The sequence below is a fragment of the Caretta caretta genome, chromosome 6, assembly GCF_965140235.1.
Source record: "Caretta caretta isolate rCarCar2 chromosome 6, rCarCar1.hap1, whole genome shotgun sequence".
Classification (NCBI taxonomy): Eukaryota; Metazoa; Chordata; order Testudines; family Cheloniidae; genus Caretta; species Caretta caretta.
In genome coordinates, this window is record NC_134211.1 from 28276618 (window position 1) to 28299275 (window position 22658).

A 22658-nucleotide genomic window follows, 5' to 3' on the forward strand; every position below is an offset into this window, starting at 1 on the left:
ATAGTTACAATCCTATGTATTTTAAATGCAGCTTGGGATAGCGTCACAGCTGAAAAATATAGCCCAATATAACCAGTCTTTGATTGTTTTACTGAAAGTGTATGTAGACATTGGGTCATATTAGAAAAGATATGTGTGCTAAGAAAGGATGTAGTCCCCAATTTCCAGTAGCATGCAAGTATTATGTTAGTGGAAGGTATTTTTTAAATTTCTTCCTATAATAAATTCACAAACCTCACAAACTGCTACCATAACATAGGTCTGTTCAGTCCCCCTTTATGTTCCATGATACAATACACACATATTTGCTAGATACAGTGAATAAACACTTGAAAAAGTACGTGTCCAGTTTGATAGACTGGCATATAGGGAAAAGTCTCTGGAATACATTTCTTAGAGGTTGTTATGGGCTTACCCATGCACTGTATAGCACTGGTGTGGAGAATGTGTAGAAAAGAAAAAGACGATGGAGAACCTTTTCACCTTCCTGTGGGACAGCAGAACAGGATCCCTCTTTTATGCACAGGAGTGAGATGGGAGAAGACCCAGCTGATGCATTGGCCCTTATAATATACCTGCAGGAAGCATGGTCTGAGGGTTATGGGTGTATCTTGTCCACTAGGTGGGTTAATACATATGCCACCCACAGCAGCATGTAGTAGCTGGCAGATGCTCAGATACACATGGTTCCTTGCTTAGAGGAGCAGTAATTTTTACCTCCTTCTTGAGATGGCCGTTCCACCTTTTGTCAATCCCCACCTGTCTGATAGGGAATGTACCAGTCTACATCCCCACTTCCCAATGTTGCACTGGCCAGGGCTAGATTTGTCGCGTGTGTGTAGAATAAAAACAAACTAAAAAAAGAAGCTTCAGGAATGTGTGCTTTTAAAGAAAGAAACCACATATGAAACCATAGTATTTCCTAAACATTGGAAATTGAGTTTAATGGAGATCATAGTTTAATGGATATCAGGAACTTATTTGATTGGAAAATAGTTTCTCTATACTATGGCTATTAGATTAGACCAGTGGTGGGCAATCTGAGGCCTGCAGGCCGCACACAGCCCGTCAGGGTAATCCGTTGGCTGGCCACCATAGACTCATAGACATTAAGGTCAGAAGGGACCATTATGATTGTCTAGTCTGACTTCCTGCACAATGCAGGCCACAGAATGTCACCCACCCACTCCTGCAATAAACCTCTCACCTATGTCTGAGCTATTGAAGTCCTCAAATCATGGTTTAAAGACTTCAAGGTGCAGAGAATCTTCCAGCAAGTGACCCGTGTCCCATGCTGCAGAGGAAGGTGAAAAACCCCAGGGCCTCTTCCAATCTGCCCTGGAGGAAAATTCCTTCCTGACCCCAAATATGGCGATCAGCTGAATCCTGAGCATGTGGGCAAGTTCCACTAGCCAGATACCCAGGAGAGAATTCTCTGTAGTAACTCAAATCCCACCCCATCTAACATCCCCATCACAGGCATTGGGTCTAGTTACCATGAATAGTTAAAGATCAATGAATTGCCAAAATCATGTTATCCCATCATACCATCTCCTCCATAAACTTATCGAGTTTAATCTTGAAGCCAGATAGGTCTTTTGCCCCCACTGCTTCCCTTGGAAAGCTATTCCAAAACTTCACTCCTCTGATGGTTAGAAACCTTTGTCTAATTTCAAGTCTAAACTTCCTGACGGCCAGTTTACATCCTTTTGTTCTTGTGTCCACATTTGTACTGAGCTTAAATAATTCCTCCCCCTCTCTGGAATTTATCCTTCTGATATAGAGAGCAATCATATCTCCCCTAAGCCTTCTTTTGGTTAGGCTAAACAAGCCAAGCTCCTTGAGTCTCCTTTCATAAGACAGGTTTTCCATTCCTTGGATCATCCTAGTAGGCCTTCTCTGTACCTGTTCCAATTTGAATTCATCCTTCTTAAACATGGGAGACCAGAACTGCACACAATATTCCAGATGAGGTCTCACCAGTGCCTTGCATAATAGTACTAACACCTCCTTATCTCTACTGGAAATACCTCACCTGATGCTTCCCAAGTCCGCATTAGCTTTTTTCATGGCCATATCACATTGGCGGCTCATAGTCATCCTGTGGTCAATCAATACTCCAAGGTCCTTCTCCTCCTCTGTTACTTCTAATGGATGCATCCCCAGCTTATAACTAAAATTCTGTTATTAATCCCTAAATGCATGACCTTACACTTCTCACTATTAAATTTCATCCTATTACTATTACTCCAGTTTACAAGGTCATCCAGATCCTCCTGTACGATATCCCGGTCCTTCTCTAAATTGGCAATACCTCCCAGCTTTGTATCATCCGCAGACTTTATTAGCACACTCCCACTTTTTGTGCCGAGGTCAATAATAAAAAGAATGGTCCCAAAACTGATCCCTGAGGAACTCCACAGGTAACCTTCCTCCAACTTGACAGCTCACCTTTCAGTATGACCCACTGTAGTCTCCCCTTTAACCAGTTCCTTATCCACCTTTCAATTTTCATATTGATTCCCATCTTTTCCAATTTAACTAATAATTCCCCATGTGCAAGGCACCGTATCAAACGCCTTACTGAAATCTAGGTAAATTAGATCCACTGCGTTTCCTTTGTCTAAAAAACTCTGTTACCTTCTAAAAGAAGGAGATCAGTTTGTTTACATTTGCACAGCCACCCACAGCTCCCAGTGGCCGTGGTTCGCCATTTCCGAACTGTCTGGTGGCCTGCCAGCAGATTACTCTGATGGGCAGGTTGCCCACCACTGGATTAGAGTAGACTGTTTCACAAAGTTCAGTACAGCTGCCATTTTTATATGGCAAAGACACTGATAAATACTGTGCCATGGTTAAGTTTCATTTTCTCACAAGGGATGACATTCACTCCTGTGCATAGGGCCAACACAAGGCTCAGGCAACACTTAAGCCTGAAATGGATAATGAGGAAGTTCATTATTGGTTTAAAAGTCCTCAGGTATTCATTATCCCATGATAACTAATCTAAAACTTCAGACTCATTTCCTGGTAAGCTATAAAAAATGGACATTTTTGAAGATGTGAAGGAGACTTGCATAGCAAATATTTTAAAGAGTCTGTAAGCTAGCACTAGAGATATTCCAAGGTTCCTGCATTCGGGAAAGGTCTATCAGTGATAAGCAACTTGTGGTTCCAAGTATCAGATAAGTATCTCTTCATATCCCCTTGATGTCTTCAAATGTGAAAACATCACTAGTTTGTCACAGAAAGGATGAATAAAGGAAAAAGAAATTCACTTTGGTCTCTCCAAAAAAGTGATGGTTCATACAACTACTCATATTCTTAAGCGAGTGTGATAAAGAGCCATTTTTCAGAACACCCGTTTGCCTGAAAATGGCTCGTATTGGTTTTGATTCAAGACTGGCCAGATCTGAGTTTCTTCCACTAGGTCACTCTGTAGAGCCAGGTTTCTGGAAGTAAGTGTGACTCCTGGGGATATTATCCTGATCCAGTGCAACTTCAGAGAGTTGATCACTATGAACGCTCAGATTCTTCTGAGATCATTTAAGCAATAGATTTTGTGTGGGTAAACACTACACTGCTCAAGGGAATTCTCTCGTGACTTTCAAAGACCTGGCTCCAAAACTTTTCTCTAAATTCTAAAAAATACTCCTTTTTGCTGTAAAAATGGGATTGTGTAACCAATTTACTGGAAATTCTTCAGATCATTTCCATAATAACAGCTTGTACTACATGGATGATATCTGGAATACATCATGTTTCCTATGAGAAATGTCAACCGGAGTAGCTGGAGCTGAGTCAGAACCTAAACCCATAGGGCTCAGTCCTGAACTCTTTATTCAGACAAAACTCTCATTGACGTCAGTGGAGGTTTTGCCTGAATAAGGAGTGTAGGATCAGGCACCTAATTTGTACATGTCAGATGATTAACTCTGAAATGCCTCAGAGTATCCACTGTATTTCATAGAGTAAAGGGACTAAGTACTGTGACTAACTCTTGATCTCAGCCCAAGATGTGTGATTTTTAATATGTTTCTAATGGAATAATAATAATAAATTACAGGCCTGGTGAATTTCACTTTTGAAGATCAGTTTAGCCACCTGACTGCAGTATATCTTTAACAGTATCACAATTCCAATTCAGGTTCGCTGTCTCATTACATTAATCGTTTTAGCATTACTTCTTTAGCTCTTAAATCAGTTCACTGCCTTTATGGGATAAGTGCCAAATGCAGGGATAAAATTTTCCATCATCCCTCTGAAGTCATGGTTTAAGGAAGAGAAGCCATTATTTAGCTCTACCAGGAATTACATTATGTTTTATCTTATTATCATTATAGATCAGTTAATAAAATACTTCTGACAGCTTTTTGTTATACTAGTGGCAATAAGTTCATAGCAATGAAGTGATGTATGCAATATGAGTGGTTTGCACAAATTGCATTGTCTATAATTCTCTTAAATTGAACCCCGATAGCAATTTGCTCCAAGCCCACCTACCCAGCGTCAGCCAGTGGTACCTATAGTCTCTAAGCCAGTCATGCTGCAACCTGATCCTAACTTTATGGTCAGGCCAATAATCAAACCGGAGGCCCTGGTAAGACTTTTCTAATATTCTTTTCTGAGTGTGGTAAAGTTGTAGGAATTTCTCTTGTTGAATTGTCTTTAAAGTTTGTCCTTGTGTTCTCCTAACCATAAACCACGTTGAATTGTTCTGAATAATCAGACGTGGTAAGTGTTAAAGGTCTCTGTGTGGCTTTGTGAATAGAGTCACTCTATCTCACAGCAAGAAGTTTGGAGGGTTTTTTTATATATTTTTATTTTTATTTCATACATTGTTTTGATTTGATCATTTTTGTGTTCATTCATTCAAAAAGTCAAATTTTTCATAAGTGGCAAGATTGTCAATGTTAATTTTTGCCTTTACAAAGAAACAAAAGTTATATGATTTATACACATTTCAAATTCTTCCCTTCCCAAGGAAAACATGTAGATTGTTAATATTAAATTGGACCATACAATAGACTAGTATTGTGGTTGTCCTGTTAAGTGTTACACAAGTAGATTTTTTTTCACATCTGTTTCCAGTGTATATAAAGATGTATTGTGCTCTGACCAAAATCTTAGACTAAAAATGTTTGGGCTGAATTTTGTTGTATTAAGGACTACGAGGTTTGGCCTTTTGAGAGCAGAAGAGATCATGAGTAATTTGGAAGATAAGGACTCAATCTTGAAGTCTTTATTCTGGAAAAACTACCATTTAAGTCAATGGAAGTTCGCCTGAGTAAGAATTGATGTCCCAGAGCTGCGACCATTAGTGACAATTATTCATGAGAACAATCCGATTGACTAAATTTCTTAAATGGATGCATAAGAATAGCTATACTGGGTCAGCCCAAAGGTCCATCTAGCCCAGTATCCTGTCTTCTGACAGCAGCCAATGCCAGGTGCCCCAGAGGGAATGAACAGAACAGGTAATCATCAAGTGATCCATCCCCGGTTGCCCATTCCCAGCTTCTGGCAAACAAAGGCCAGGGACACCATCCCTGCCCATCCTGGCTAATCGCCATTGATGGACCTATCCTCCATGAACTTATCTAGTTCTTTTTTGAACCTTGTTATGGTCTTGGCCTTCACAACATCCTCTGGCAAGGAGTTCCACAGGTTGACTGTGCATTGTGTGAAAAAATATTTCCTTTTGTTTGTTTTAAACCTGCTGCCTATTAATTTCATTTGGTTCTTGTGGTATGAGAAGGAGTAAATAACACTTCCGTCATTTACTTTCTCCATGCCAGTCATGATTTTGTAGACCTCTATCATATCCCCCCTTAGTTGTCTCTTTTCCAAACTGAAAAGTTCCAGTCTTATTAATCTCTCCTCATACGGAAGCCATTCCGTACCCCTAATCATTTGTGTTGCCCTTTTCTGAACTTTTTTCAATTCCAATATATCTCTTTTTTTGAGATGGGATGACCACATCTGCACATAATATTCAAGATATGGGCATACCATGGAAAATATGCTATTTTCTGTCTTATTATCTATCCCTTTTTTAATAATTCCTAACATTCTGTTAGCTTTTTTGACTGCCGCTGCACATTGAGTGGATGTTTTCAGAGAACTATCCACAGTAACTCCAAGGTCTCTTTCTTGAGTGGTGACAGCTAATTTAGACGCCATCATTTTATATGTATAGTTTTATTGCAGTTTTGCCTATTACATCATGAGTGATGCTAGTAGGGTAGGCCCTGATCCAATGCCCATTGAGATCAGTAGAAAGTCTCCTTAATGATGAAAAATAAATCCCATCAGCACTTAAAATTCTTGAATTACAGGGTTGTGTTATGAATTCTAAACTCTAAAAATTAACTTGCATATTAAATTGTCATGTATTAAAATACTCAGAATGTTCTGCTTTAATAATGTAGGTTTCAGAGTAGCAGCCGTGTTAGTCTGTATTCGCAAAAAGAAAAGGAGTACTTGTGGCACCTTAGAGACTAACCAATTTATTTGAGCATAAGCTTTTGTGAGCGATGAAGTGAGCTGTAGCTCACGAAAGCTTATGCTCAAATAAATTCGTTAGTCTCTAAGGTGCCACAAGTACTCCTTTTCTTTTTTTAATAAAGTCGTGATTCTTGTTCCTCTGTTTTTAACATTACAGTGAAAACAGATACAGTAGCTGTTTAATGATCATTTTTTTTATCAAAAACACATTCAGCCCAGAACTGCTATGTTATACATGTTCTCAAGCCACTATGTGCATAAGAGAGCTGATTTTTACAAGATAAATATTAATTCCTGCCCATGCATCAAGAGGCAGGACCGTGATTTTGTAATGGGTAAAAAGACTGTGAATATAGATATTCCATTCAATTGTATACATGGAAATTTCATTTTAGTTTGGAATGTGTGAAATAACTAATAATTCAATCATTTACCAAGCAATTTGAAATTGGTCAGGAGAAAAGACCAAAATGATAAGGTGTCAGTCTTCTTTATTCCCAAATTGCTTTATATTATTAGTTGGGAATTCGTGGATATGAGGAGAAAATATTCTTCTGATATGATTTTCAAAGCAAATTACTTTGTAAATTGCATTTGTAATTCCACTTTTTAACTTCCAACTATGACTTAGTCCTTTATGGTTGTTTGTACTGTCCGCAGGTAGGGTCTCAGTACATTGTAAACTGGGGTTTAATATTTAAATAATGTAAAAAGATGGAACAGGTTTTTTTATTATCCAGGAAAAATGCAGGCTACCACGTGCTTAACAGGCAGAGTTTATACAGGATCTCTCCTGAAAAGTCTAAAAATAAATTTGTTTCACATAGAGGGAATAATGTTTGTCATCATTTCTGATTGATGTAAATGTTTAGAAATAGGACTAGTTCATCGGTTTCTTCAATTCACTGTGTGAAATCACCAAAGGCAAGATAGTTTTCCTTTGCTAATGCCTTTTCTTATTTTCTTGCACATGACCTATAAAGATCCTCCCATCCTGATTCTGTATATAGTACAACCTACATAGTTCCTCCCACCTTGTTTCTGTATATGGTAAAAAGTTGTGTGTATCAATCATTGGAGACTGATTTTTGAGGAATTCGTTGAATTGTGTTCTGACAGTCAAAAAGAGGTTTGGATTTTAGTCAAGCAAACTATTAGCTAGGCAGCCCAACGGGGGCAAGAAAATAATAATAAAAAACCCAACTGAGGGCAAAATGCCTTCCAGTCGACAAGGGAAGAAGTCTTCCAAGTAGAAGAAGTGGTTTCTCTATCTATTCTTATTTAAGTCTACAGCTGTGTCTACATTACTGTAACAAACCTGCAGCACCACGTCTCAGAACCCAGGTCAATTGACTTGGACTTGGGCTGCGAGGCTAAACATCGCATTGTAGACATTTGGGCTCAGGCTGGTTTCCGAGCCTGGGCTCCAGCCCTAACATGTACACAGCAAGTTTTAAGTCTTGCAGCCTGAGCCCCATGAGTCGAAGTCAGCTGATCCGAGCCAGCCACAGCTGTGCTGCAGGTCTTTTATTGCAGCATTACCATATATTTCATATTAATTGGATTCAGCCCAGTAAACCCAAGTCTTCCATCTACTCAAGTACAGATAAATTACTTGAATGTATGGATGGAGAAATACATGTGAAGGTAAACCCTGAGTGTGCCTATATGCCGATATGTGGGCAAATGCAGTGGGAATGCTCTGCTTGTGCTGTGCTATCGAGAATACAGCAGCAACTCATGGAGGAGCTGCACACAGTTTGGCACAGAGAACTCGATAGATCGCTGCAATGAAACAGTGCTGGGGATGTGGGGATTTCCAAAGGCAAAACCTCATGTTTGAAGGGAGCTGCAGGCAATGTCTCCCACATACCTTAAACAATCCTGTTGCAATTATTAGAAAGCTCTGAGGCATTTGTGCTAATGAGTCCTACCTTCAAATCCCCTGTGGTTGAGCACAGTTTTCCTGAGGGAAAGATTTATTACTTGAGTTTTGTTCCAGTTTTCAGGATTTGGGGCTTGATTCTGCACGACTGAAGTCGATGGGAGTGAAGCAGATCCTTGGCTGTTAGCCTGTACCCGGCCTACACTAAAGCATGTAGGTGTCTTTCACCACCTCAGTTGCTCAGCTGCACTGATGTTGGTGCCCTGGTTTTACCCACAACACTAATACTGAAAATGAATGAACATTTTCCTAAGTAGCCACATTTATTTGCAATCTTGTTGAAAAGCTGCCCAGACAGGGGCAATAAACATATACACCTTCTGAATTTAGAAATGTATAATACCCTCACTTAGCCTGTGAGTGGAAAGTTCTTAAAAGAAGACCCCAATCTCTTCCCCTAATTGGGTAGACTTTTTTCATTATGTTTTATCACAAAGTCTTTGTAATTTCATGTGACACTTAGAATGAAATTATTCCAAACTATAGCATTTCTATTTTATTAGCATGCAGGTAGTAGTCTGAGGATAACAAAATCAATTCAGCATTGTATTGGGTTCAGGAAAATATAGGAACTACCATTTTAATCCTCATTTTGGACCAAAAATCTCCCAACTATTTCCATATTGGGGTCTTGGAGACCCCCTAGTTATGTCAAAATTGGAAAAATACATGGGATGCATTTGAAACTGACTTCATTGTAACCAGTGAACTGTAAATCTATGAACAAGTTAAAACATTCCTAGATTCAGAAGTACACTACACAGTATTTGTGTTGGGGTCTAACTGACCCGGTGAACACACACATTTTAAAAATAGCTACACACTACACGGGTGTCGCGTCTAACAGACCCCGTTTTTAGACAATGAAAACAGATAGCAACAGCAGCATTATAAAAGGCACAAACGCAGCAAAGTGGTAGTAAATGGCTTACCACTTTGAACAAATAGAGCAAATAAGCTGACATATATTCTGAGCATACAACATTTTTACATTTTGAACATTTGTTATGTGTTTTCCTGCCTCGTTCTCCAGAACAAATGTAGCATCTTCCCTGTTTCTTAGGCTCTGGATCAGTACCCAGCACACAGATACTACTTTCCTAGAAGCCTGAAGCAAGGCTGCTATGTTCCTTTCCTGCACCAGTGGCTTCACCATTTCTGTGCTCAGGTCCCTGTGAAACATCCGTCTCTTCCTCAAATGCTTATGTCAGGTGTGATTCAACAAAATCCAAACAATATATGCATTCAGACATGCAATATGCATTTGCAATGCAACAGTAAGTCTTTGCCACAGCAACAGCATCTGTCAAGTGTGAACTTGCCAGAAACTAGTATCTCACAATTGTGGCTTCCTCAGAAACTTTCTAGCAAGTGTAGGCTTCCCAGAAGATCAGTGTGATGGGATTATCTTGAAAGAAACTCAATTTGCTGTACAATTGTGATGATACCTGTGGGGAACATTAACTGGGATCTCACAGACCCCCAGGACGCTTTTGGTGCATTTTTTTTTAAATAAAAACCACTGAAACTGTTGATTAAAACAATGCTGAAAGATTCATATAATCATATCATTACTGCTGCCTCAACATAAAAGCAATCTGATGTTGGAATGCATAATTAAATTGGGATCTAACAGACCCCAATACCTTTTGAGTCATTTTTTCACTACACAAAAATCACAACAAGTATGCAGATAAAACCAATGCTAATTGGTTGTCCGCATCATAGTTTGAGAATACTTAAAGAAGAGGCAATGTTTCATTTACATTTTTGTATGTGCTTGGAGTTCAAAAGACCCCCGAAGATTTTGGAAGTGTAGTACTTTTATTTTCCCCATTGACTACCATTGAGGGGTCCAACTGATCTCATTACCTTTTAAGTGACTTTTTTGCTACACAAAATCCTACAAACAGTGGAAACATGGTCAAATTGATGAGTACAAAAGAACAGCACAAGTATGTAGGGACAAAATCAGAAAGGCTAAGACACCAAATTAGTTACACCTGGCAAGGAACATAAAAGGTAATAAGAAGATGTTCTTTAAATACATTAGGAACAAGAGAAAGATGAAGGAAAGTGTAGGTCTTCTGTTTAGTGGGGGAAGGAGCTCTAATAACGCATGACATCAAAAAAGCTGACATGCTTAATGCGTAGTTTGCCTCAGTCTTCACTAAAAAGGTTAATGACGACCAGATACTCAACACAATTAATTTAGACAACCAGGGGGAAGCAATGCAAGCCAAAATAGGGAAAGTTAAAGAATATTTAAATAAGTTAGATATATGCAAGTCATGAGGGCCTGATGAAATTCATCCCAGAATATTTAAGGAAATAGATAAAGCAATCTCGGCACCATTAGCAATTATCTTTGAGAACATAAGAACACCCATACTGGGTCAGACCAAAGGTCCATCTAGCCCAGTAGCCTACCTTCTGACAGGTTTCAGAGTAACAGCCGTGTTAGTCTGTATTCACAAAAAGAAAAGGAGTACTTGTGGCACCTTAGAGACTAACCAATTTATTTGAGCATAAGCTTTCGTGAGCTACAGCTCACTTCATCGGATGCATACTGTGGAAACTGCAGAAGACATTATATACACAGAGACCATGAAACAATACCTCCTCCCACCCCACTCTCTTGCTGGTAATAGCTTATCGAAAGTGATCACTCTCCTTACAATGTGTATGATCATCAAGTTGAGCCATTTCCAGCACAAATCCAGGTTTTCTCACCCTCCGCCCCCCCCCCACACACACACACAAACTCACTCTCCTGCTGGTAATAGCCCATCCAAAGTGACTTCTCTCTTTACAATGTGTATGATAATCAAGGTGGACCATTTCCAGCACAAATCCAGGTTTTCTCCCCCCCCTTTCCAAAAACCACACACACAAACTCACTCTCCTGCTGGTAATAGCTTATCCAAAGTGACCACTCTCCTTACAATGTGTATGAAAATCAAGGTGGGCCATTTCCAGCACAAATCCAGGTTTTCTCACCCCCCCCCCCTCCAAAACACACACACACAAACTCACTCTCCTGCTGGTAATAGCTTATCCAAAGTGACCACTCTCCCTACAATGTGCATGATAATCAAGGTGGGCCATTTCCAGCACAAATCCAGGTTTTCTCACCCCCCCACGCCCATACACACACAAACTCACTCTCCTGCTGGTAATAGCTCATCCAAAGTGACCACTCTCCCTACAATGTGCATGATAATCAAGGTGGGCCATTTCCAGCACAAATCCAGGTTTTCTCCCCCCCTTTCCAAAAACCACACACACAAACTCACTCTCCTGCTGGTAATAGCTTATCCAAAGTGACCACTCTCCTTACAATGTGTATGAAAATCAAGGTGGGCCATTTCCAGCATAAATCCAAGTTTAACCAGAACGTCTGAGGGGGGGGGGGGAAGTTAGGGAAAAACAAGGGGAAATAGGCTACCTTGCATAATGACTTAGCCACTCCCAGTCTCTATTTAAGCCTAAATTAATAGTATCCAATTTGCAAATGAATTCCAATTCAGCAGTTTCTCGCTGGAGTCTGGATTTGAAGTTTTTTTGTTATAAGATAGTGACCTTCATGTCTGTAATTGCGTGACCAGAGAGATTGAAGTGTTCTCCGACTGGTTTATGAATGTTATAATTCTTGACATCTGATTTGTGTCCATTTATTCTTTTGCGTAGAGACTGTCTAGTTTGACCAATGTACATGGCAGAGGGGCATTGCTGGCACATGATGGCATATATCACATTGGTGGATGTGCAGTTGAACGAGCCTCTGATAGTGTGGCTGATGTTTTTAGGCCCTGTGATGGTGTCCCCTGAATAGATATGTGGGCACAGTTGCCAACGGGCTTTGTTGCAAGGATAGGTTCCTGGGTTAGTGGTTCTGTTGTGTGGTATGTGGTTGTTGGTGAGTATTTGCTTCAGGTTGTGGGGCTGTCTGTAGGCAAGGACTGGCCTGTCTCCCAAGACAGGGGTGGGCGGAGGGTGAGAAAACCTGGATTTGTGCTGGAAATGGCCCAACTTGATGATCATACACATTGTAAGGAGAGTGATCACTTTAGATAAGCTATTACCAGCAGGAGAGTGGGGTGGGAGGAGGTATTGTTTCATGGTCTCTGTGTATATAATGTCTTCTGCAGTTTCCACAGTATGCATCCGATGAAGTGAGCTGTAGCTCACGAAAGCTTATGCTCAAATAAATTGGTTAGTCTCTAAGGTGCCACAAGTACTCCTTTTCTTTTTACCTTCTGACAGTGACCAATGCCAGGTGTCCCAGAGGGAATGAACAGGTTATCATCACGTGATCCGTTCCCTGTCATTTATTCCCAGCTTCTGGCAAACAGAGGCTAAGGACACCATCCCTGCCCATCCTGGCTAATAGCTGTTGATGGACCTATCCTCCATTAATTTATCTAGTTCTTTTTTGAACCCTGTTATAGGACTCCTGGAGGATGGAAGAAGTCCCAGAAGACTGGAGAAGGGAAAACATAGTACCTGTCTTCAAAAAGGGGAAGGAGGAGGACCCAGGGAATTATAGACCAGTCAGCCTAACCTCAATACCTGGAAAGATACTGGAGCAAATTATTAAACCATCAATTTGTAAGCACCTGGAGGATAATAGGGTTATAAGGAATAGTCAGCATGGATTTGTCAAGAATAAATCATGCTGAACCAATTTAATTTCCTTCATTGATAGGCTTACTGACCTAGTGAATCGGGGGAAGCAGTAGACGTGATATACCTTGATTTTAATAAGGCTGTTGACAGAGTTCTGTATGACATTCTCATAAGCAAACTAAGGAAGTGTGGTCTAGATGAAATTACTATAAAGTGGGTGCACAACTGGTTGGAAGACCGTACTCCAAGAGTAGTTGCAATTGCTTGATGTCAAGCTGGGAGGGTGTATCTAATGGGGTCTTGCAGGTGTCAGTCCTGGGTCTGGTACTATTCACTATTTTCATTATTGACTTGGATAATGGAGGAGAGAGTACGCTTATAAAATGTGCAGATGACACCAAGCTAGATGGGGTTGCAAGCACTTTGGTGAGCAGGTTTAAAATTGAAAATAACATTGACAAATTGGAGAATTGGTTTGAATTCAACATGATGAATTTCAGTAAAGACAAGTGAAAAGTACAGTACTTCACTTAGGAAGGAAAACTCGAATGCGCAGCTACAAAACGGGGAATAACTGTCTAGGTGGTAGTACTGCTGAAAAGGATCTGGGGGTTACAGTGGCTCACAAACTGAATATGAGTCATCAATGTGCAGCGGCTGCAAAAAAGGCTAATGTGATTCTGGGGTGTATTAAAAGGAGTGTTGTGTATAAGACACCTGAGGTAATTGTCCCACTCTACTCGATGCAGGTGAAGCCCCAGCTGGAGTACTGTGTCCAAGTCTGGGCACCACAATTTAGGGAAGATGTGGACAAATTGGAAGGAGTCCAGAGGAGAGTGACAAAAATAATAAAAGGTTTAGAAAACCTGACCTATGAGGAAATGTTAAAAATCTGGGCATGTTTAGTCTTGAAAAAAGAAGACTGGGTGTGTGGGGGGCTACCTGATAAGAGTCTTCCAAAATGTTAAGGCCTATTATAAAGAAGACAGTGATCAATTGTTCTTCATGGCCACTGAAGGTAAGATAAAAAAGTAATGGGATTAATCTGCAGCAAGGAGATTTAAGTTCGATGTTAGGAAAAATGTTATAAAGTAGGTAAGCTCTGGAATTGGCTTCCAAGCGAGGTCATGGAATCCCCATCATTGGAAGCTTTTAATAAAAAGTTGGACAAACACCTGTCAGGGATGGTCTAGGTTTACTTGGTCCTGGCACCATCCAAGGGGCTGAACTTAATAACTTCTCGAGGTCCCTTCCAGCCCTACATTTCTATGATTCTCTGAAAAACCACAACAGGCATGATGATAAAACCAATGTGGAAAGATGGACCTCATCCTAGTCTGAGAATACTTAATGTACGAAGAGACACAGATTTGGCACAAAAAATTGTGTTTACATTTTTGTGCACATTGGAGTAAGATAGCCCCTAAAACATTAGGAGGTTAAATCTCATTTAAGTGTTACTAACCAATACTTTGAAAGTGCTGCTAGGCAATCAAATGAAGGCAAAATAGAGTAAAAACAGCATCTGCTTGACTTGCTCCTGTGAATAATTCCAAGCAAGTCAATGGGACTCTTCATTTAAGTAAAATGAGTAGCATTTGATCCTTAGACCATAGAACTATTCCTCCGAAATAGACCTCAGAATTCCACAATCAAATTGAACTAATTTATCAAGCAGAGACATTTGAAGAATGCCCCCATCCAGGACCAAATCCTGATGTCCCTACAGCTTACCCATTCCTTAGAAGAATTGTGTGTTATTCCGTGGAATTAACCATGCAAGATGGGGAGTAGCCTGATGGGAAAGAGAAATCTTAAAATAACTCTGTTGTCATTCATCCATACATTTTCAAAACATTGGCCAAGTTTTTTGCATTAAAGTTTCCATAGATTTGAGTGGAAATTGCATAACATAGATTGAGCAGATCTCTCTCTGAAAATTTAGGGGTGAAATGAAGCCTGATAAACAAAATGATTTTAAGAAATCTCTTGAAATGGAAATGTGCATTAATTATTTAGGGCCTGATTCTTCCCTCCAGCCCCCCATTCAGTAATACTTGACTCCATGAGTACTCTCCATTGAAAGTACTCAATGGAATTAGTACTACTAAATGTCAGAGTGAACCACGCCCTTTATAAGGAAGAAGGATGAAGAGAAATTAGATAGATTGGTTGATTTTTATTTACAGGAAAAAGATTAATGTCTGCTTTGGCAATTTTCTTTCTTTTGCAGCCACAAGAGATGTTTAAAAGGATGGTGGTTTACAATTCATCATTTAGATCTAACAAAAAACAAGTAAAATAACACTTTCCCTCTTTGTTTGTGTGGTACTTTTTTGTTTTGACTGTTCATAGATGATAACCCTTTCTTTTTCTCTTTCCTTTTTTGTTGACAAACTTTTCAGACCAAAGATGCACTATTGCCCTAATGCATGGAAACTATTACTCTTTATAATCTTTCAATGCGTGCATGTGTTCTCCTAAACAGACGCTAAATATAGAGAATGAGAAGAGAGTAGATACCATAGGACAAATTCTCTCTTCAGCTACTCATGTGCTCGCTGATAGTTTTAGGATAGTTGGGCATCTATAACCAAGGTCAAAATATAAAAAAATAATCAATTGTCTGACATTCCAGTGCTGGTTGTTTCTCTTTGTTACATACTCTGCTGCTTGTGCCATCTGTTGCAATAGGTGTATTGTTTTCCAGAGCAAATAGCTAACTGGTATAGAATTATTATTGATTGACTAGATTTTTAAATGAAATCATAGGAAATGGAGATGGAAAAGATCTATTAAATCATCTAGTCCAACCCTTTTCCAATACAGGATTGGTCCCCATGATACTACTCCTAGTGCTTCTGTCCAGTTTCAAATAAACCAAGTGATGAGGTTCCCTTGGAAAGCTATTGCATGGTGTACTACAGTTTGGTCACATTTCACCATGATGAAATAATCCCTGGTCATTGCTTAACATGAGGGAAATTTGCTTTTTTTCTTTGCTGTTAAATGTACCAGGTCATGTACAAAGCATCTTTACTATTGCCAGTTATGTTGGATTTGTTACAATGTTCTATGGAACATCAGTAGAACATGACCGAGCAATTGCTTGAATTCAGAACCAGCAGTGAAGAGCAAATAATAACTGTTTTCTTTGATTTTAGTAGTTGTGTGCCTTTCATGACATTTATTTTTACATGGGCTTTTTTAAAAAGTGAAAGGGTTTTATGGATCTTTTTTCTTGGAGAACAACCCAGTTTCAATGCAATATACTAGATATCAGGAAACTAAAAATTCTCGGTGTTGGAAAAGTTTACACTATATATAATATATTCTCAGGAAAATGGAGACTTAGGGTTGTATGCATTTGATTGAGAGCTGTTGTGTTTTTGTAAGTGCTGTCAAATTAATAAACCATTTGAATAACTGTGAAATGTGACAAATCCCTTCAATCCACAGCAAGCAGGACAATCATGCACTGACAAAAAAGATTAAATCTCTGGTTAAAATGTTCTATTGGCTATTGTTTTCCATGATTTTAGCATGCACTTTTCTGTTTTATTACTCTTCTCCAGATATGATATTGACTAGAAAAATGGAGAATGAATTAGAATTAAACAGCATATTCTTTGCGGGTGAACATATTTTAATCATTAATATTTTCCCTTGTGGTTTTTAAAATTCTCAGATCATCAGATTAGTAACATGTGAAACATTGGCCCAGATCCTGCAATTGGATCCACATGGAAGGACCTCTGCAGCCATGCAGAGCACCATTGCCTTCAGTGTGGCTCCACAAGGTTGCAAAGATCTACTTGTAAAAATCTAGTTTTGGATGAGCAAGGAGAACTGGATTGGTCTTAGACAACAAGAAGTCGGATTCTGGGGCTGATTGCTACTGAATGATATTATAATCTGCTTGTATAACATTAGCATATTCAGAAAACCTATTCATTTATTTTTACTTAATTTTAGTTCTCCCTGGTTGTTTTGGGATTTTTATTTACTTGTTGTTGTTTTTTAAAATTGCTTGGTTGCTGCTAAATATGTAGGATGGGATTTCAGTGGCCAACTCCCATTGGCTTAGGCCCTTTGCAACTTTCAACATTATGCTTCATCTATATGTCTATGCAAATGGCTGCTTGGGCTACCAAATATACAGCATTTCTAGAGTCATTCTGTTCATAGTTACATGCATTCAATCCCATGAACCCAAAGGGAGCTGCATGTTTAGTAAATGAACAGACTTTGACTACCTACCCTCCAGTAGAGCTGGGCAACATTTTTCGGACTAATAGTTCATTCACTGGAAAACACAGTTTTGAGTCGATCACAACTATTTGCAAATTTGTGTCAAGTTTGCAGAATAGTTTTGAGCAAACCAAAAAACGTCTAAATGTTTTAGTAATGTTGAAGTGACACTTTTCATTTTGATTTTCAGGCATTTTGATGAAAGGAAAGGAGGATTAGATTCAGCAAGTGGGAATGAATGATTATAAATTGCCACTGTGAATAGCAGTGGATAGTCAAATGGGCCAGGCAAAGAGAGTGAGAATAATTCTACAGGCTGGTAGTTAGGGGATTCACCTAGGATGTGGGTGGTACAGGTTCAATTCCATACTGCAATGACTCTTTAATTCTTTCTGAAAAGTGGAACAGTTGCAAGAGGAGAGATTGAGAAAGGCCATCCCAGAATATCCCATCGCCCAGTGGTCAGGGCACGCTCCTGTGGTGTGGAAGACCCATGCTGAAATCCATTCTACACATCAGCTGTAGGGGGAGGGGGGAAATTGAACCCAGTTGTCCCACATCCCAATTGAGTGCCCTAATCGCCGGGCTTATAAGGAAGGCACCACTACCTCCTTCTCCTCATCCAGCAACCTTGTGAATCTACTCCTCCTTTTCTCTCTCGTTTTGGTCAAAATGCCTGAAATTTAAACAATTGGTTTTCAATGAAACATTTTGTTTTGACTTGAGGCATTTTTGACTTTTCAGCTGACCTAGAATTTTTGAAAAATGCCCATTTCAGTTGACCGAAAACAAAACTTTTTAAATATTTTTTGAATTTCTCATGAACCAAAAAAATCCATGCTTTATTCACTCTACCTTCTAGTCCCATAAGAGGTGGCAAGTCTCTTCCCCAAAGAGGCACTTCTGTAACCTGAGGGCAAGATTGGGCCATTGAGGGTTTTTTTCATCTGGTTTTGCCACTTGACTGAAATATTAGCCCTCTCCTGAATGTGCAATGTTCAGAGCACTGAATACACTGCGAATGACTGTGGTGCCATTTTTCCTGGAAAGTTTAATATATTTCAAAGAATGTGTGGCATTTGTGTGCTTATTGGATCCCGATTGTGTTCTCTTTTTGTTCAAAAGTATCTGTCTACCTATTTATTTATGTTGTTGTTTAAAATATATTTTCCCAAGAAAATTTTCTTCAGGAGCAACATCTGTTTTGGAAGGTCAAGTGACTTGACCTCGGTTACATAATGAAGCAGTGGTTCTGACCAAATTAGAACTCCTTGCTCAAGGGTGACAGGTTTCAGAGTGGAAGCTATGTTAGTCTGTATCAGCAAAAAACCCGAGGAGTACTTGTGGCACCTTAGAGACTAACAAATTTATTTGGGCATAAGCTTTCATGGGCTAAAACCCATGTCATCGGATGCATGCAGTGGAAAATACAGTAGGAAGATATATATATATATATACACAGAGAACATGAAAAAATGGGTATTGCCGTACAAACTGTAACGAGACTAATCAATTAAGGTGGGCTATTATTGCTCTCATTACAGTTGGTATGGCAACACCCATTTTTTCATGTTCTCTGTGTATAAATATCTTCCTACTGTATTTTCCACTGCATGCATCCGATGACATGGGTTTTAGCCCACGAAAGCTTATGCCCAAATAAATTTGTTAGTCTCTGAGGTGCCACAAGGACTCCTCCGGTTTTTTGCTCCAGGTTGTTTGCTCCAACACTATGGTTGTCTAGACCAACCTTTCCTCCTCAGATCAGATACATAAATCAATTATTTAAAATCAGTGGTTCACCTGGATCAGTTTGGTTTCCATTTTCATTGTAAAATTTACAATAATAATTAAAATATAATCATAATATTAATTTATCTAGTATCTAACATGCTGTCTAGGTGCATGAATACAATTTTAAGGGTGAAATTCTAGCTGCATTGAAATCTATGGCAAATCTCCCATTGACTTCAGTGAGGTCATGATTTTATCTCCTAAGATTTTAATTGAACATGCTAAGTACTGGGTGAGCTGGCTAACTGTTAACTAAAAGATTTAGCAAGACCTCCCCATAGCCCTTTCACCAAAAGAGGTCTTAAACCCCTACGCATCATCCTGTCAGGGAAAAGCCTCTAATAATGGACAGGGTCTGACTATGTGTGCTGAAGGGTTAACTGTGTTAGAGCAGTGGGAGCAGAGTCAAGTGCTGGAACTGCAGAGTGAGAAGCACTGGTGCCATGGGCTCTGTGTGAGAAACACTTGCTACACAAGAGGGCAGTCGCACTAGCTGAGTCTGGAATATTCTTCAGATGCAGCCCTGAGCATAGTGCACTGGAGTAATTCACGCTGGGGGTGAACAAGGCCTGTATGACTCTGATACGGTCCATGCCCCAGAGGAAAGATCACAAGAGCTTAGACAGATTCAGATGGACAAAAGCACTTTTGGTTACTGCTGCAACTTGGGCTTTTAAGAGCAGCCAAGAAGACAATGGGCACAACATAGCGCTCCTCTTTTTAACAAAAGGTGAAGAAACCTCTGTTTCAGCTAGACATTAGGGTAGCCAAGAAACTCTGTCACCTGTATTCAGTGAAATAGAGACTGAGTCTGAGGGTAGATGGAGAGGCCAAATTAGACCAGTGAGACTGATGTTAAGCACGGCACCCCTGGCATATACCTAGTATCCCTTCACCTACCGTGTCAATGATTGAAGGACCCGGACTCCCACAATCGATCTTCCTGTCTCCAAGTCTCTATAGCCCCAAATGATGGCAGCTTAAAGTGGTCACGGAAGTGTTGCCGCTGCCAGAGCTGGGTGCACAAGCAAGGCTCTCCAAGCTGCAAAAGTTATCAATACGACACCCCCCCCTTTCAAACAGAATTAATGCCAAACTTCCATACACCTCAAACCCCTACCCACGCTGCTCACCCAGCAGCTCCCGGGATATCACAAGGGATGTCTCACCTTCTTGAAATGAGATCATCACAAACAACCACCTGCCCATCCAGGAGCCACCTGTGCAGTAATGATAGTTGATCGTGTTTCCTACCCCAGATGCTCTGCTTAAGGTAATGGGCTTGGGCCTGAAAGCTAAAAAGGCAGAGAATCCCCTAAAAATTTTAAAACAAACCCGTCTCAACATAACTCTCACTCCACCACCACATCCAACAAAAACAGAACCAGACCCATCTCCAGTCCCACAGCATCTTCCTCTTTATTTTAACACCATCCCCACCAATGTACCATGAAAGTAAAACCAAAAATTATCAAACATCTATTTCCATTAATCATCCCAGAGACTTCAGTGATGGTAGGGGAGAATGGAGCAGCTTTGTAAAGGACTCAGTCCTGTGCACACTGAGCCACTGTGACTGATTATAGAGCACCAGATTCTGCCACCCTGAGTCATGCCAAGCAGTGCCTTTCTCTGTGAGAGCGAGGGAGGCAGAAAATGCTGACCATATAGGGCCAAATCCTGAGAGGTGCGGAAGGGTTGGTGAGTCTACCTCCCTCCCCCGCATTCCTATGATCTTCCTCACCTCTCCAAATGTGGCCTATAATCTTACCAACTCAAATTGCCATCCTGAACCCCCTCTTCTGGCCTTCAAACAAGCCCCTAACTTCTCTGAGGCCATCATCAGAAGCAAGCTCCCCTCAGACCAGGACACACCAACTCAGAGCAGCACAAGACCTGCAAGAACAACAGATGCGAAACCTACAGACAAATCTCCACTGCTACAATGATCAACGCCCGCCACAACACACCTTTCAAGATCTGTGGTCCTACACATGCTTATCACAACATGTGGTGTACCTCATCCAGTCCATGAAATTCCCCAATAACTATTGTGCGTGCGAAACCAGGCAATCACTATGCTCTTGAATGAACTCTCACAGGAAAATGATAAAAGACAAAAACACCCTATCACCTGTGGGTGAACTCTTCTTGCAAAGCGATCACTCTGTATCTCACCTGTCAGTCCTTATCCTCAAAACAAATCTGTACAACACTTTCAAAAGATGAGCTTGGAAGCTTAAATTCATAACTTTGTTAGACAAGAAAAATCATGGTCGTAATCAAGACACTGGATTTATGACTTATTACAACAATCTGTTACCCACTAATCCCCATTATTGTCCTGTACTACAGGGGTGTTAATGGGCCACTTCACCTTAAATTGTCCCTTAAAATATATGCTAACTGCTTATGCTAAACTATCTGTTCGATCTGGTATGTAGCTGTGACCCTCTCAGTACCTTTCCCAGAGCTGAAGAAGAGCTCTTTGTAGCTCAAAAGAAACCCTAAGTTGTTTCTCTCACCAACAGAAATTGGTCCAATAAAAGATAGTAACTCACCTACCTGGTCTCTCTAACGTCTTAAAATAAGGCTTTTAAATATCTTTGTCAGGAGGCATATCAGCTACCTGTATGTCTTTCTCCATGTTACGTTCTAACCGTCTTTTGTAGTTTAGAGTAGTTTTTTCACTAGTGAGTTTGGTGGGATGTTGTGTGTGTGATCTGCATATAATTAAACTTTTATTTATTTTCAGGGCTTCCAGAAGTACGTGGAAGATTTTGACCCCTACACAATGGTAAGAAGATTTAATTATGGCACAGAGGTTAAGATTAAATGATGTGGGGAAACACAGGGTTACATACTATCTTTGATTTGTGATGTGCCTGTAGAGCTCCCTTTGAGACCGGAGGTAGTTCTGCTAAGGAAGCAGATGGTCCTTAATGGACTAGTGTTCTATTCTTCCCATAGCTGTGATTTAGAAGAGGTGCATCGTCTGAATGACTTCATGCAGCTGCTTTGTAACGGTGGAAATGAGTAACTGATGTGTCTTTTGATAGTTTTCAGCAGATCAGATCATGGGAAAAGATGTGCGGCTGTTACGTATTAAAAAGGTAACCCCAGTAATTGGGTTGAGACATTTTGTGGGTCTGGTGGGCTCTTGATTTTTCAGAGTATATGGGGCACATGATTACATCGTCATGGTCTATCCTTGATGAATCTCTTGTACATAACAGTATTGGGTCTCCTCTCTGACAAAAGACAGGAGATTTGGGTGGTGAAGGGAGGGAAACACTGGTGCTTCCCCACTGCAACCTTCTCCTGCACCAGCTCCCTGCTAGCACTCCCCATGATTTCCTCAATAGCATTATGTTCTTATGTTTCTCCCAAACCCCTAGGACTCATGGGGGTACACAGAACAAAGTCCATGCACAGGTCAGGGGACCCCTACAAGCCTAACTCCTCAGTTGTTATTGAGGGCCCAATTCTGCCCAATTCCGAGTGTACTCAACATATAGTTGCTACTCACCAC

General features: G+C 40.2%; 1 protein-coding gene across 3 annotated transcripts in view; it reads left to right on the forward strand.

The window, feature by feature from the left end:
* USH1C (USH1 protein network component harmonin) overlaps nucleotides 1-22658 on the forward strand; it is a 99844-nt gene that overhangs the window by 65800 nt on the left and 11386 nt on the right. For all 3 annotated transcript variants that reach the window (XM_075129352.1, XM_075129351.1, XM_075129350.1), the window contains 2 exons: nucleotides 21882-21923; nucleotides 22186-22239. In XM_075129352.1, coding sequence (XP_074985453.1) covers nucleotides 21882-21923; nucleotides 22186-22239 — 96 coding nt within the window. The remainder of the gene's footprint in view (nucleotides 1-21881; nucleotides 21924-22185; nucleotides 22240-22658) is intronic.